This window comes from Denticeps clupeoides, chromosome 2, assembly GCF_900700375.1.
Source record: "Denticeps clupeoides chromosome 2, fDenClu1.1, whole genome shotgun sequence".
Taxonomy (NCBI): Eukaryota; Metazoa; Chordata; class Actinopteri; order Clupeiformes; family Denticipitidae; genus Denticeps; species Denticeps clupeoides.
Genome location: NC_041708.1, coordinates 21,403,377 through 21,418,809, shown reverse-complemented (window position 1 = coordinate 21,418,809; position 15,433 = coordinate 21,403,377). Strand labels below are relative to the sequence as shown.

At 41.3% G+C, this 15,433-nt stretch overlaps 1 protein-coding gene across 4 annotated transcripts in view; it reads right to left on the bottom strand.

Moving 5' to 3' along the window:
• The window catches only part of myripb (myosin VIIA and Rab interacting protein b), an 87,898-nt gene extending 75,649 nt beyond the window's left edge, over positions 1-12,249 (bottom strand). For 2 of the 4 annotated variants that reach the window (XM_028969514.1, XM_028969519.1), the window contains exons 1-2: positions 11,420-11,534; positions 3,991-4,185 (exon numbers count right to left, since the gene is read on the bottom strand). In XM_028969514.1, the coding sequence (XP_028825347.1) occupies positions 3,991-4,185; positions 11,420-11,439 (215 nt within the window). In that variant the 5' untranslated portion in view covers positions 11,440-11,534. Of the gene's footprint in view, positions 1-3,990; positions 4,186-11,419; positions 11,535-11,728; positions 11,852-12,104 lie in introns of those variants that run through there. The other 2 variants (XM_028969517.1, XM_028969515.1) reach the window with 2 other exon arrangements.
• Between the last annotated feature and the right edge of the window lie 3,184 nt (positions 12,250-15,433).

Genomic DNA, 15,433 nt, shown 5'->3' with positions numbered 1-15,433 from the left:
CAATTAGCTGCTCCTGCGTGTATGCAGGGAGTAAGTGGTGTGTGGGAACATCTGTTTGCAGCCAAGTTTCAGCTGCCTGGCTGTGAGCCGGCGATTTGGGCCGAAACATCCAGGTGCTCCAGGATGATGAATGCAGTTGGCCCACCACGGTTCATATTAGTCAGATCGATGGACAGTAGGTCGCTATAGAACCGTACCCCATTTACTTGAGGCCACTGATGATCATTTGCATTAATACTACAAGTAGGCTACTGGAGTCTGGAGGTGCTGAAAATCCATTGGATATTTCAGACTAGGAGAAATAAGGGTTTGTGTGAAAATGTCACCAAAGGACCTCAAGGATTCTACTGACCTTTCGTGAAATCTATTAATAAGTACTTTAAATAGTGACAAAAGGAACATTGTTGTATTCAAATTACATCACATATATTCTGCCCTACAATTTGTGACATATGAGACAGTTGTAACTTTGACTTTTACAACATGTTCGTTTTTTTTTTTTTGCAATTATTATACATTGCATAACTCTATGGCCATTACCTAGCTGGTTAGTGGAATTTTGTCACTGTATAACTAATAAAGGCCTACATTGCTACATAATTTCAGTGGTTAAAAAATTAACCTTTCCATTATCTACTGTACATGTTTCTCGCAGCCTTCCATCGAGTGAGAAAAATATCAAATAAAATGAACATAGCGGCTGGGACCAGGTTTGTGTGATGCACTTCTGTTCAATAATAGTCAATTTAATAGTCAATAGTCAAATTATTTAATGTAAAACAACAAACCCCACTGGTACAGGAGTGAGAACATCGCAGTATTATGATCTCTCACACATAGACTCTCTCACATTTATCAGGTGACATCTATTCACTGGTATCTAGAATCTGTGATTCCCAGAACCATTGAATTCATTAAAATTGTTGAGCAGTAAAGCAGATTTCAGTTTCAGCATCAGTCTCAGTCTTGTTACTTGCTTTATGTAAAGTCATATTCATGTTTACTGCATTGTTGCATGACGTGAGCTAAAGTGCCATGCAAAAGTGACAAAAATAACACTGCACAGTGAAATCATAGAAACATTACAATATTATTTATGTCTGATAAAACTGGGCTTTAACCTGAATTATGTATGTTGGTAGAATGGTAACATCTATAACATCATATATCAAACTGATGGTGATGGCTTAACCAATAAGCTTAAACCACGTGGTAGAGTAGCGGTACTATGTAACAGCTGAGTGGCTGCAGACATAATATATAATCCCTGCCTTTGCCACTCTGAACAAAGCACACAATTTACACTTATGATGGCTTAGCTGCCTCACCACACCCATATGCTTCAAAAAGCAGCATTGTGAACTGTAGTGTTCAATCAGCTTAGGTCTAATCCTTGTTGATGAGGTATTTTATGTGCAAAGTCATACAGCATGGGGATGTATGCAGCATACCTTCGGCTACAATTTTATACTAAATAATTTAATAATGATTTCTATGAACTTCATTTCATGTGGTTAGAATAAAGGAGATGTGGCAAGTTGCTGACAGAGAAGCTTGTCTGGAAGATGAAGACAATTTTTGAACATATGCAGCAGGCCTGGCTTGCCTGAACGAAAGCCAGCAAATTGGACCACAGCCTGAAACTGAGCAACTGAGGCACCAACCATCCATCTTCTAAACCCACTTATCCAAGCAAGGGTAACAGGGAAACCGCAGCAATCTTTCGCAGACTGGGAAGCAGTCCAACGGATTCAAACACTTACACACATTTAAATACTGGGGCAGTGGTGGCCTAGCGGAAGTGGCCCTGTAATCAGAAGGTTGCCGGTTCGAATCCCGATCCGTCAAGGTGCCACTGAGCAAAGCACAGTCCCCACACACTGCTCCCCGGGCGCCTGTCATGGCTGCCCACTGCTCACTCAGGGTGATGGGTTAAATGCAGAGGACAAATTTCACTGTGTGCGCCGTACGCTGCTGTGTATCACAAGTGACAATCACTTCACTTTCACTTTCAAGTATTATCTCAGTCAAGTCCAAAGTGAATTATCCATAAAAAGACCTATGGATAAAACTACAGAATCATTCATCTATGAAAATATTCTACAGCTAAAAACACAAATACCTGAAATCTAAAGAGTGTTCAGTGATGTGGTGGCTTTTACTCGCTGTTAACTACTCCTCATTCACTCACTATGCACAACCATTCTCGGGGTCGCAACTGCCGGAACCCATCCCGGGACATTGGGTGCAGGGCGGGGACTTCCCACCGCAGAATTAACTACTTTCGTCTGACAAATCAGTCACTCAGTCAGACAACACAGCATGTTTAATTTCCTTCATGAGATTCTGGCTTAACGGGATGCCCATCTATTTGCGAGTGTGAGACTGTGTGAAGTATCGTTTGTTCTTCAAAAGAGCCAGGAGGCCTTTGATCACAGCAGAGTGTGGACTAAATTAAGTGTCACACACAAAGTGTATATGCAAAGTTTATCTGAACTGATGAGCAGAAAATCATATTCGGACTCTCAGGTTTAGCCCAGGTCAGACAGGTACAGGATTTCAGGAAGCCTACAGGCACAGACTTATTGAATGCAGCTTTACACCCCTGGTCTCTCCACATTGCAGGAGTGTATAAAGAGAACCACACAGTGTGAATCAGAAGTCCTTTTTAGTTTAGTGCTTAGACGCCTAGATATATTGCCTCCATATACATATACAAACATATTCTATGTTGTAATATAAAATCTACACACTGATATATATTTAGAATTTGAAAGGGAAGTTATTGTTGTTGTGAAACACTGCAGCACAGCAAATGTGAAATGTGTCCTCTGCTTTTAAGCCTCACTCTTGGTGAGCAGTGTGCAGCCATGACAGGTGCTCGGGGATCAGTGTGTGGGGACGGTGCTTTGCTCAGTGGCACCTCAGTTGCACCTTGGGGTTTTGGGATTCAAGCCTTCCTTACCCGCTAAGCCACCACTGCCCCATGTAAAATTTAGAATCCATATCAAATTATTTGCCGTACTTATTAAATAAGGCCTAGATGAAGGCCTGAAATGTAGCCAAACAGCACTTCTGGCATTTCCTGTCTAATATGGCCATTGCTGATCTCAACATTCTGTTCCCTCCCATCCAATTTTCCACCCCCTTTAAAATTGATCTAGGATCAATACATTTTGTGATTAAGCTGGCTTACACATTTTTCTGGGTATATACCATATTTATTCACCCATTTTTTTGTTTATCCTCATAATTTTAAATTAATCAAAATTAAGCCGGCAGAATGGAATGACTGCCATTTATGTTTTAAATAGAAACATTGCAACAAGTACAATGAGACATCCTCCACATCTGTGTAATATAGCATCAGATAGCACTGAGAGACTATGTACACTTCACTACGAAGTACACAACAAAGGGGTCACACTGGTTAAAATCACCATAAGAGTCAATGAAATAAACCCAAACAACAGACAAAATGCGGGAAGCAAAGATGAAAAAAGTGAAGTAATTTTCAGTTAATTTCAGAAACAGCTACAAAACAGGGTTTTAATCAGAAGGTATTTAATTGAACAAAAATGGAAGGTTTTCCATCCCATGAACCAGTGCGCCCAACATCCATAAATCATCTTCATTAGTACATATTATTAATACATTAAATATATGGAATGCATTCACAGACTTTCTGTTAGGACAGAACTTTACCAGGCTAAAAGTGACCAATTTCTACAGAACCTTCAAAACCGCAGTCATACCAAACACCTGATACGGTCAAATGTCTCAAAGTCAATCACTGTTAGATAACTATATATAGAAACATGGCCTTCACGTACATGACAGCAGCAGGAACAAAATTAAAAAATGCTTCCATCAAAGTGGCAGTTTGGCGTTATTCCTTTAAGATAATAACACTGTTCACAGTTTAATTAGCTGGAAAAGACAGTCTTTAGACAAGACAGACTTCTTTTTTGCACATGTACACACAATTACCTGAGCCGCTCCTCTTCCTTTTTGCGCAGCTTCATGTCTCTCTGCACCACCTTCAGCACATGCTCCGCCTCATCATCCGTCAGTCCAGACAGGTCCAGCTTACGCCCCATCTCAGCAACGGAACCGCAAGGGAGTACAGGCGACAGGGTTAGTTCCAGGTCAAGCAGACACAGAGTAACCAAGAGCGCCAGAAACCTGCAAACATGAGGACATTTATTAGCTGTATAGTATTTTTTAGTCATAAAAGTAGAGAAAACAGAACCATTTTTCCACCAGTGCAGCATATTCAGTGAATTCTGATCACTTTTCCTAAACAAAGTTTCTACCCTCATGGTGGTTGTTACATGTCTGCTTGACCAATAGTACAAGAGTCCATACTAGAAACCACAGGTTCACATACCTGCCAGAGATCAGCTGGTGCTTCCGGGAAAATTTAGCTCAATAACGAATCAATTCAGTTCAATAAATGGTACCTTGCCTCATTTACAAATCACACTGAAAAAAAAGGTTCATTCATTTACTTGAGGAGATCAATGACATCCAGATGCTAATGATGCATGTGGAGACATTATGTCACCTCTCTTGTGTATGTGTGTGTCAATGCAGGACCACACATCAGAGTGCTACCATGGGTGTAATGTAATGATAAATAATGTAAATTAAGCTGCTGTTGTACTGCGCAGAAGAAGAATATACAAGCAGTGACTTTGTATTATATTATAGAATCTTAATGTCTCAATGTAAACACAGTGTGTTACCAGTATTTTATTGCCTCTGATGCATGCAGACTCTACCAAGGACCATTTGATTAAAAATAAGGTCTTTATTTCATCTTTTTTTTCCTCTTCCATGAGAAATAAATGGGAAACAGGTTGAAGTGTGAGCAGCCCAAATGTGTGTGTTTTTTTTTTTTAAAGCCTATAATTTAGGATTGCTTTACCGAAATACTGCATATTAGACATGAAAAATCTGGTGACTTCACTACAGATTTAGCATTTCTTTGTTTTTTTTAAATGTTGTTCTGACAGCTTAATACTAGGCAACATGTTTTTCTAGATGGCAAGACCAACAATCAAGATACTGCTGGGTATTTTCTTAGTTTTTTTCTTTTGCTAGTTACTTCCGTCACAAATAAAGTAAATCATAGCAAATACCAATGATAACTGAAGCGGAATTAACTGATCACTGGTTAGCTTCAGGGTTTTCTCTTCTGTTAATGAATGTGACTTTCTTCTACAGGGAGGATATTCAATCGAGTCAGCAGAGGTGATGGAGTGGTCAGACCCAAGGGCACAACGAGTGAGATCTAGCTCCATTCTAAACGAATTCAAGACATGCAACCAATATCCAGGCAAGTCGAACTGACAATATATGATTTTGGGGCCCGAAAAAGGCCAGCTGTATGTGATGAGTCATGCTGAGACGTCACCGGAGAACCCAGCAGATGGAAATGTCTGAACTGGACACTGCATCATTCCCAGTCATCATGACTAAAGCTGCTTTTATTTCAGTTTTGCCACAGAGAATCCAGATGCAGAATTTGTGGCGCTTAAAATAATAAAACAAAAGCCACCACAAGGTCAGACTTCAGGCCTCGTTTTATTGTAAGACACAGTTAAAACCACTGCTAAATCAAATATTTAACATTCAATAATGTGAGGAACTTGGTTTAGAATCACTTAGAATCATTTAGAATTTTGTACTTAAATTATGTAACACAGTTACACGTAACTTGTTACTCACAAATACTGCCAATATGGCAGTCCTGTTTGACACATTTCCCTAAAAACGTACATCTTCTTTCCAACTAAACCGTATCAGAATGTTCTGTCTTGCTCTGAGCTGTTTGTGTTGCTGAGTAATCAATAATATTCACTCTTATTATCCCAATAAAACTAAATCATTAAAACACATAGCTCTGATAACTAGGTTCATTTATTATTACATTTTGTTGCTTGTTATATTATGCTGTACTTTAGTTCAAGTTCAATAAACACAGGGTGTTTTAAATAATCATCATTTATATTTTGACCAAAATAACTCTCACAATGCAGATGAGTTGCTTTCATTTGGACAGGGAAATGAGAACCAGTACACATACCTGTTCAATAAGTACATTTAAACCCACATTTATTAGCCCCACAGGAATATGGAATATTGGAATATTTTTTATGGAACATATTGAGAATCTGTGAATGTCCATGCTCAGAAGCCATGCAATTTGGACTAGCTAGAACAATTTGCAATGGAAGAATGTGGCAAAATCCCTCAGGAGACCTGTGCCAACCTAGTAAAGAACTAGTGTAAGAGATTGGTGTTAGTTGTGGCTCAAAAAGGGTACACTATTGACATTTAATGGCCTGGGGGCTAATAATTTTCTTGTGTTTAAAGTGTAAAGTTTAATGTTCATTTATGTTCAAGATAAAATAATTTCTAATACATATAAATTTTGTTTCATGTGTATGTTTATTTTGTGATTTATTTGTGAGTTGGTGATCTTGTCACACACGCAATGCTGCAATTCGTGGCAGAAACCTCATGCATTGCTGCAGGAGGACTCTACGTATTTGCCCATCCCAGTTATTTTGTTTGTTGACCCTTTGTGCAGCCAATAAATCAGTTTCATTGATCAACCACATCTTAGTCATCCAGAATCACCACAACGCAGAAACAGTGGTGTCATGATCCGGCTGCTGTGGCTGATCATTGATTGACGCCTAATTGGACCAGTGGACCTGTTGTCAACGAACCACTTCAGATCAGCTGAGCATTCTTATGGGTCATTTGAAACATAATATTAATTAATATACAAGAGTGAAGACAGAAGATAGAGTGTGGTCATTGTATTACAGAATAATTCAGTTTTCCATATCTCTATTTTTTTTTTATATTTGTTCATTCTTCTTTATTCTGAGTTTTAATGGATGACACTCAGCTGACTGGATGTCTGTATCAGACTCCAATTGGGACAATCAGGGTAGAAGTGTATTGGGAGTGTTCCTGATTTACGTAATACTGGTGCTAGGGGTGTAGGGATGGTGCATTTAGATTCTGTTGGCAGTAATACACTAAACCACTCTAGTAAGTGAAGTGAAGTGATTGTCACATGACAGCCGCCCTACTGACCAAAAGCCCTGCACATCTACTCCCAGCATAACACATGACATTCTAATTCAGGTGAGTAACATTGTGCAACAAATCAGCCAACAACCGCCTTATTTTATTATTACACAGCTGGGTAAAACCAGCCCAGAATCATCTATACCTCATCATGATACCCATGGAGACAATCCTACATTCAGAGGTGACTCGTCTTATAATGTTACACTTCAAGAATGCGAACTCATGCGAACCTTCATAAGGAGGTGGTCTGATCACTAAAGAGCAAGGTGAAGAAATACTCATTCATCTAAGGGGCAAGGCCAAGGATGTTGTCAGAGTGGGCTTAAATTCTACTGGAATTGACATTAGAAATATCCCAGATGTAATTTATAGTCTTTTGTGAAAGCATTTCAGTTGCAAGCAGTTTTTGTCCCGGCAAGATCTTTGCTCTATATTCCCTGAGCCCCAAGAAGATCCATATGAGTATTGGCTGCGACTCAACTGTTCTGCTGATGTGGCTACAGAATGAGTCAAAGAGCAGGGTAAGCAACCTGACAGTCTGTCTGTTGATGTTTATGTTGATGTTAAAGTGTTGGTGCACAGACATTTTAAGATCTCTCCAGAGATTTTCAATCGGATTCCAGTCTGGAATCTGGCTGGGCCTCTCAAGTTCTCCTGAAACCACTCCTTTGGTTGTTGCCAAAAGACAAGTTCAAATCTGAATTCAAGAGTGCTCTGTACATTGCTGCAGCTACTTTTTACCCTCTATCCTTACCCTCTATCTCCCAGTACCACCATGCTTCACTGTAGGGATGGTATTGGCCTGGTGATGAGCAGTGCCTGGTTTCCTCTAAACATGATGCCTGACGTTCACACCAAAGACCAGTGAACTTTGTTTCTTATGGTCTGAGAGTCCTTCAGGTGCCTTTTTGGGTTGGCTGCCATATGCCTTTTACTACCAGGTCACTCTACCAGGCCTGATTGGAGGATTTCTGCAGAGATGGTTTTCTTTCTAGAAGGTTGTCCTCTGGAGTGACCATCAGGTCTGTTTAGGTGGCAGGCCAGCACTAGGAAGAGTCCTGGTGGGTTTGAACGTCTTACACTTAAGAATGATGGAGGCCACTCTGCTTATTGGGACCGTCAAAGCAGCAGAAATCTTTCTGGAACCTTCCCGAGATTTGTGCCGTCAAGGACGATCAGGGGAAACAGGATGCACCTGAGCTCAATATAGAGTTTCATGGCAAAGATTATGTACTTTTTTGATAGTGGAAAAAGTGATGCACTGTGAATACTTTCTGGATGCACTGTGTAGGATTTTTGCCTGTGTATTCCATACATTACGTTGCCCAAACTGAACAAGAGCTTTACAGTCAAATACTGTTGAATTCTATGGGGCAGAGCACTTTATTTCATTTCTTATATCTGCAGTCAGTGTGTCATTTGTCAGTAAAGACAACTGGTACATTTATGTTTGCTATAAAAAGAACAAAGCACAGTTTGTTAATAAAAAATTTGTTAAACATTCACAGTTTTGGAATCTTTGATCTGGGCTATATTTTGTCTTTTTTATTGTAATGTTTGAGCTACCATACAATTCTGAATTTGGTACGTTTGTGGTTAACAGCGCTTAAAAATGTTTTATGGTCCGAACATTATACCACCTAAAAGTAGAATAAAAACAACAATTCTTTCCCCCACTTTCACTCAAGTAAATCTTTACTTTGGTATCTACTTGAGTATAATTTAAGCAAACTAAAGATTTTACTTTACTTTTACTTAATTCGACTTTTTAATCTCTGGTTTATTAAGGCATTGTCCAGATTCAGACCTTGTTGTCACATTTCATTCCAAGACCACAGCTGCTGAAGTTCAGGAAGTCTTAAATGAGTCCTGTTCAGAGTACTGAGTACCTGTGGACGACCACTTCACAGACTACACACCAGAAAAGCATGCATCCATACTCCAGGTGCACCAGAGGGAAGAAATAACTCAGGCAGGCCATTTATACTGCTGTCACAGGCAGAAATATAAGTCCATCTGTTAAGGTGTGAGTGTATACGCTCTGATTATCTTACTACAATTTCCAGTTTGGTTTTCTGTAGGCGGAAGGATGAGGGAGTAAGGATGGGGAGGGCTGATGCACCCAGAGTGAATGAGAATGGGGTGTGTGTGTGTGTGTGTGTGTGTGTGTGTGTGTGTTGTGCTAGCATGTTAGCACCAGAGCTATCCTGCACTTTAACATAATGACTCAGCCTGCGGTGCCCTTTAGAGATTTTAATCATGTTCCACCCACCTGCGCCAAAGTGAATAATGCCCCCCACTCGGCATTCACCCAAAACACACACACACACACACACACACACACACACACACTGAGAGAGCAGGACCACAGTTCATTGATGCCTTCCTGTGGCAGAAAGTGCATCAATCCTTCCTCTTTCATTTCTACATTGCCAAAAGGGACACTTTTACTTTCAACCACTAAATGGAGCCAGGAATACAGTGTGTGTGCAAACACACAAACACACACACACACATGCACAGATTACTAGCTATAGAGTGCAGGGTGCGTGTGAATGCTGTCACACCAATGTTACAGGTCCACTCTCTGCACGTCAAGATTTCTAAGCATCAGGCTTATGAAAGCATCCCCCTTGTGCCTCGTTGTCTGAAGCTGCGGTGACCTTGATCAGTGTGCATGTGCGTGTGTTGGAGAAATCAGAGGGATCAGACATAACGCTGCCATTTCAGAGCCCAGCAGAGACAGGGAGAGAGAGGTGGTGCTTGTGATCATTGGGAAGGACTGGACAATACTGTGTGTAGGATGGACAGTAATTGGGTCATCCTGTAGTACTGTTCAGCTCAGTAGACGGAAAAATGGGGTCTCAAAAAGGCACGCACAACACAATTCCAATAGAGAACAATGGCAAGGAAATGCAAGGAACAGCAGGAAAGTTATGACCACACACACACACACACACACACACACACACTGTAACTCCATTGCTGATTCACAATTTGTCCTTCCTTGAACCACTTTCAATTCATAATTAACCACTGTGTACTATGAACTCTCCACAGGACTTGATTTGGAATCGCCAGTCAAATTTGTGGGTTTTTTTCCATTGGATTGGTCTAGAGCAGTCATTCTGAAGTCACACTCCTTAACAGTAGGTGGCAATAATGCCCTGCAATCAGAATACCTGCAAACGTATGCTAATTTGTTAATACAGTATTTCGAAAGACCCTCCCACAAGTACCCACAAAAACAAAATAAAATCCCCCAAAAAATGTATATGATGTCACATGATCATGCAAAATTTGAACAGCGCCGTCATTTCACTAATTTAGCTGAAATCTCGCCCAACACCAGTTTCTTCATCTAGCTTCTTCACTTCATGTCCACATCAATTACTGCTGAAGATTCACAGTCAATTTCAAGCTAGCTGACTCGGGCTCCCACCCAGGGGACACGCCCAATTACAAAACAATTACAGCTCAAGTCAGGCCTATCCAGATAATACACACAAGCAACTCTGTCAATTTGTGAAGCATGACAAAGAAATTACCGGATCAACGTCAGTCGTTCTGAGTAAAAACCGCTGCAGAATGAAGAGGTCAACAGATGCCAGTCCTGTTCATGCAGCGTTCATGCTCACGTTTCTGTCACAAAAACTATTCCCTGCCCACTCAGAATATAGAATAAAAGCATCATATATATATATATATATATATATATATATATATATATATATATAGCATTACAACTAAGAATCAATTATCAGCCCAGGCGTCACTTGTCTGCTTTTTCTATCCAATGTAGCCAACAAACCAATTCACTTCATTCATCAGTTTCCATGCATGTGGTCATCCGGTCAATGGTCAACATCCTGCTCTATTCTGTATTCTAAGAACTAACGATTTTAGGCCGTTATCGCTTCTCTGTCTCCCAAGAGACAAGTGCAGAGAGCGGTCATCATATGGAACCTACTTCAGGTGTCAAAAGAGGCAAAAAGACTGCACTGGATCCGTCGCAACATCCTGATTTCACTCACCAATCCGCACAGCTCATGGGTTCCTAGTTCTTATAAGAATATCAACTCTACATTCGATTTTGTTCAACATGGACTCATTTAACACGGGGGACTGTCTAACTGTCCCACAGAGGATCGTCCAGAACAACGTAGGTGTCCAATAAGACAAAACACGCAGTGCGGAGCAATGAAATGCCTGCGTGCTGCCAAGATCGAAACTATCTGGTGGTGACCACCAACAAACAAACAAAAAAAATCGCCAAAAGCAAACCACGCGTGTCTCGTCCACTCACGGTCCAGGATGAGCGTGCATTCGGTGCCGGTGCACGAGCGGAATTAACTGTGCAACTTTCGCGGAGAAAACGACCAGCCCCACGCGGCCACCTGCACCGACCCCGCATCCTCGTAGCCGACATGTCGTAGTCGGCGTCCTCGTCACCTTCCCGTCGTCGGGAGCGCGCGCGCGCGTGCACACCCCCGATCATCATCATCATCATCAACAATAACAACAACAACAACGACGATGATGATGATGATGATGATGATGATAAAAACGCGCGGGTGCACGAAACTGTAACAGGAAGCGACGGCGGCGACGTTACCTGCCGCCCTGCCCGCTGAGCCCGCTGAGCCCCCCGGTGCGCTTTATGAATGGATGCCGCGTCACCCCGCAGCTCCACGCCGCTGCCACGTCCCGGTGTTTACACCCCCCTCCACGCCGCTGCCTGCACAGAACATCCACAGCGTGACAGTAAGAGTCTGGCGGGTTTTATCATCTATTCATGTAAAACACGCGGAACCGACATCACACGCCGGGCTGTACGGGAGCCACATGGCACAAGAAGAAAGGAAGCAAAAACGTGCCGACCACCTTTAACCTGACGGACGCCGCGCTGCCGGCTGGCGGCCATTAAACGCGGCGGTTTTATAAAAGTTCTCGGTCGGGATGAACGACCGAGTGAAACGGGCAACACGCACCAAGGGAGAGAAGCCGCGACCGACAGAGCAGGACGGGGTGCGTGAGGATGTCCCCCGTCTGGAGGCCGGAGGCAGGCTGGGTGCGCGGCGTCGCTTCGCTTCTCGGACGCGGCCGGTGGAATCACGAGGCGTGGATTGGCGTGGATTACCGGGGCTCTCCGCGCCCCCCCCTCCCGTCCTCCTGTCTGCGCAGCCCGGGTCTGCGGATCCGTCGCTGACGTCGCTACACCTGAACGTCCCAAGTTTTAACCCGCCGTGCGACCGTATAATCTCTGCAGATTCGTCGTATGATTTTGTGCAGCAATGATTACTCATATTTTGAAATCTGGTCCAAATGATGGTATGAGATATAGGGCTGCAACTAACGATTATTTTAATAATCGATTAATCTGTCGATTATTATTTTTTATGAATCGTAGAATCGGATATAAAAAAAAAAACAAAACAAGAAAAGCATTCATTTCCAACCCTTTATTCAAAAACAGAACCAAAATCTTTAGAAAGTGCACAAACATGTTGCTTCTTGAGCTGTTTTAATAATAAAATAAAATTAAAATTAACTAACACAAAAAACATACACATATGCTTTACATATGCCAAATCTAGACTTTTTTTATAAAGTGCCACCTGAGCTGCCAGAACGATAAATAATTTATAAAAAAATAAAGAACAATACAAATCAGAAAATTTAACAGGATTTGTTTGAATGTCTACACTACACTGCAGATGCACACACTCACAAACTCTCACACTGACACACACACTGCAAAAAATGTTTTTTTGATTTCAGTCCAAATCTCTAAAAAATCTTAAATCAAGATACATTTACTAGACACATGAAATAGCATAAGAAATTATGTCTTTTTTCCTGATAAAACATCTCAAAATTAAGTGATTGTTTGTTTAAAACAAGCAAAATTATCTGCCAATGGGGTAAGAAAACTAATCTTAATGAGATATAATCTCAAACAGAAGTTTTAAGCATCACTTAATTTTCTCATGCCATTTTTCTTGTCTAGTAATCTTAATTTAAGATTTTTTAGATATTTTGACTGGAAACGAGACAAAATTACTAGGTAAGAAAAGCTTTCTTTGCAGTGTAGCTATACATGACAACAGATTGAAAAATGAATGGTCCAAAAAGGCTAGTGAATAAAAGGATCAGGCAGGATCTCCCTGAACAGGCAATAATACAGGACTCTTGACCACCTGGAAGGACAGAGGGAACAAAATAATAAAACCTTAAAAAAAACAGTCCAATACCAGCATGGTTTTGGTAAAACCACTGGACGATGGAGGATATAGAAGCCTAGACATTTCTTCCCCTTTGTCCAGCATGCCTGGACAATAACACTAAAAATAGGTTTAAAAGCCAAATGCAGGTTTGCAGCGGTAAATGTGGTCATACATAGATCTTCATTAAATGATGGTTTGGTGAAGGCATTAATGGCTGTCTCAGAAACAACAATACTCAAACAGCATGATCTTCAAACTAAAGAGCACCACAAGTGGCCAGTTTTCCTCACTTCATCCGTTTAAGTGATAATAACTAATAACTGAAACAAGAAAGTGAAAGGGATTTTTTTTGTCATACACAGCTTACACTTGAGGCATAAAAATCACATAAAATTGAGGCAACAATTTGCACACATTCTGTTTAGATAATTTATATTTGATTTTTTTTTTAAAAATAGTATCTTACAGTTTAAGGATGTGGGCAGCCATGACAGGCGCCTGGGGAGCAGTGTGTGGGGGCACTGCTTTGCTCAGTGGGACCATGGCGGATCGGGATTCCAACCAGCAACCTTCTGATTACTTCCTTAACCGCAATGCCACTAAAAAACAAGACTAATATAAGTAAGAATAATTTACTCAACTTGAATGGTTCATGTGTACCAACCTCCAGAACAGTTTTTTTACAGTGTAGTACAGGGTGGGCCATTTATATGGATACACCTTAATAAAATGGGAATGGTTGGTGACATTGAACACATTTTATAAGTGGTCAGAAACTTGTAAATAACTAATGAAAGAATAAAGTTACGTTAAAACCAAGCACACCATATTTTTTCTTGTGAAATTGCCAATAAATTTGATGTGTCACATTACCCTCTTCCTATTGAAAAAACAAAAGTTGGATCCAATGGCCGATTTCAAAATGGCCACTATGGTCACCACCCATCCTTTTTTGTTTGCCCCCTCACATATACTAATGTGCCACAAACAGGACATTAATATCACCAACCATTCCCAATTTATTAAGGTGTATCCATATAAATGACCCACCCTGTACATCACATAGTGCACACAATGCTACTTTACATTTAACCCATCACCCATACTGAGCAGTGGGCAGCAATAAAAGGTGCCCGGAGAGAAGCGTGTGGGGACGATACTTGAGTACAGGCTGTTCGGGATTTGAACCTGCAACCTTTCAGTTTTTCTTACTGACTAGCGGTGGTTAACATCACTTAGTCATGCCATGAACTGCCTTAGCTGGGAGCAGTGTGTGGGGACAGTGCTTTGCTCAGTGGCACCTTGGCGGTCGGGATTCGAACCGCTTCCTTATCCGCTAGATCACCACTGCTAGGCCGCCACTGCCTCCGCTAGGCCACCACGGGCCGAGGTGGTGAGAGCGCCGAATCCTAACCACTAGACCTCCAGGGACAGTTACAGCTCGTGTGATCTGAAGAACATGGTATTTGCCCTCTTGTTCTTAGCTGTCCCTGTTGTCTGTGTTTATTTATTTAGTAGCCGTGCCAACGCTCACCACCCAAGCTGACTATAAAGAGGGAGCACAAACAGCTGAGGCAGTGCATGTGTCCTCCACATCCAGCTGAATCAGTAAACTGCGCACCAGAAGTGTATAAATATGGACAGAGGCCAGGACAAGGCGAAGAACCAGATTCCAGGATTAGTGTTATCTCTTTATCAACACTTCCCAATGCCATAAAAGTGCTGAGGAAGGGAGTGAAAAGTCCTTAGGAATGCACCGCTCTGTGCCAGTAAAGAGGAATAAAGTCAGCATAAAATCAAAGCTTGGCACACCTTAAGCCTCCTAACATAAAAAGATCAAATCTGACACAGGATGCACTAAGCACTTGAATAATCTTGTCATCAGATAATCAAGTCATTACTTACCCTGAATTAGAAGGCTCATTATCACTCAAAACCATCAGGCATGTTTGTATCAAGGCCCTAGATCTCTCAAGGTTGTTTGACCATCTGCTGTCAGTGCCTATTGGACCTGTTCCTAAATACTAGAATTAACCTTCTAGACAAAAGTGAAACTTAATACTGTGGGTGGATACTACAGACTATAATCAAAG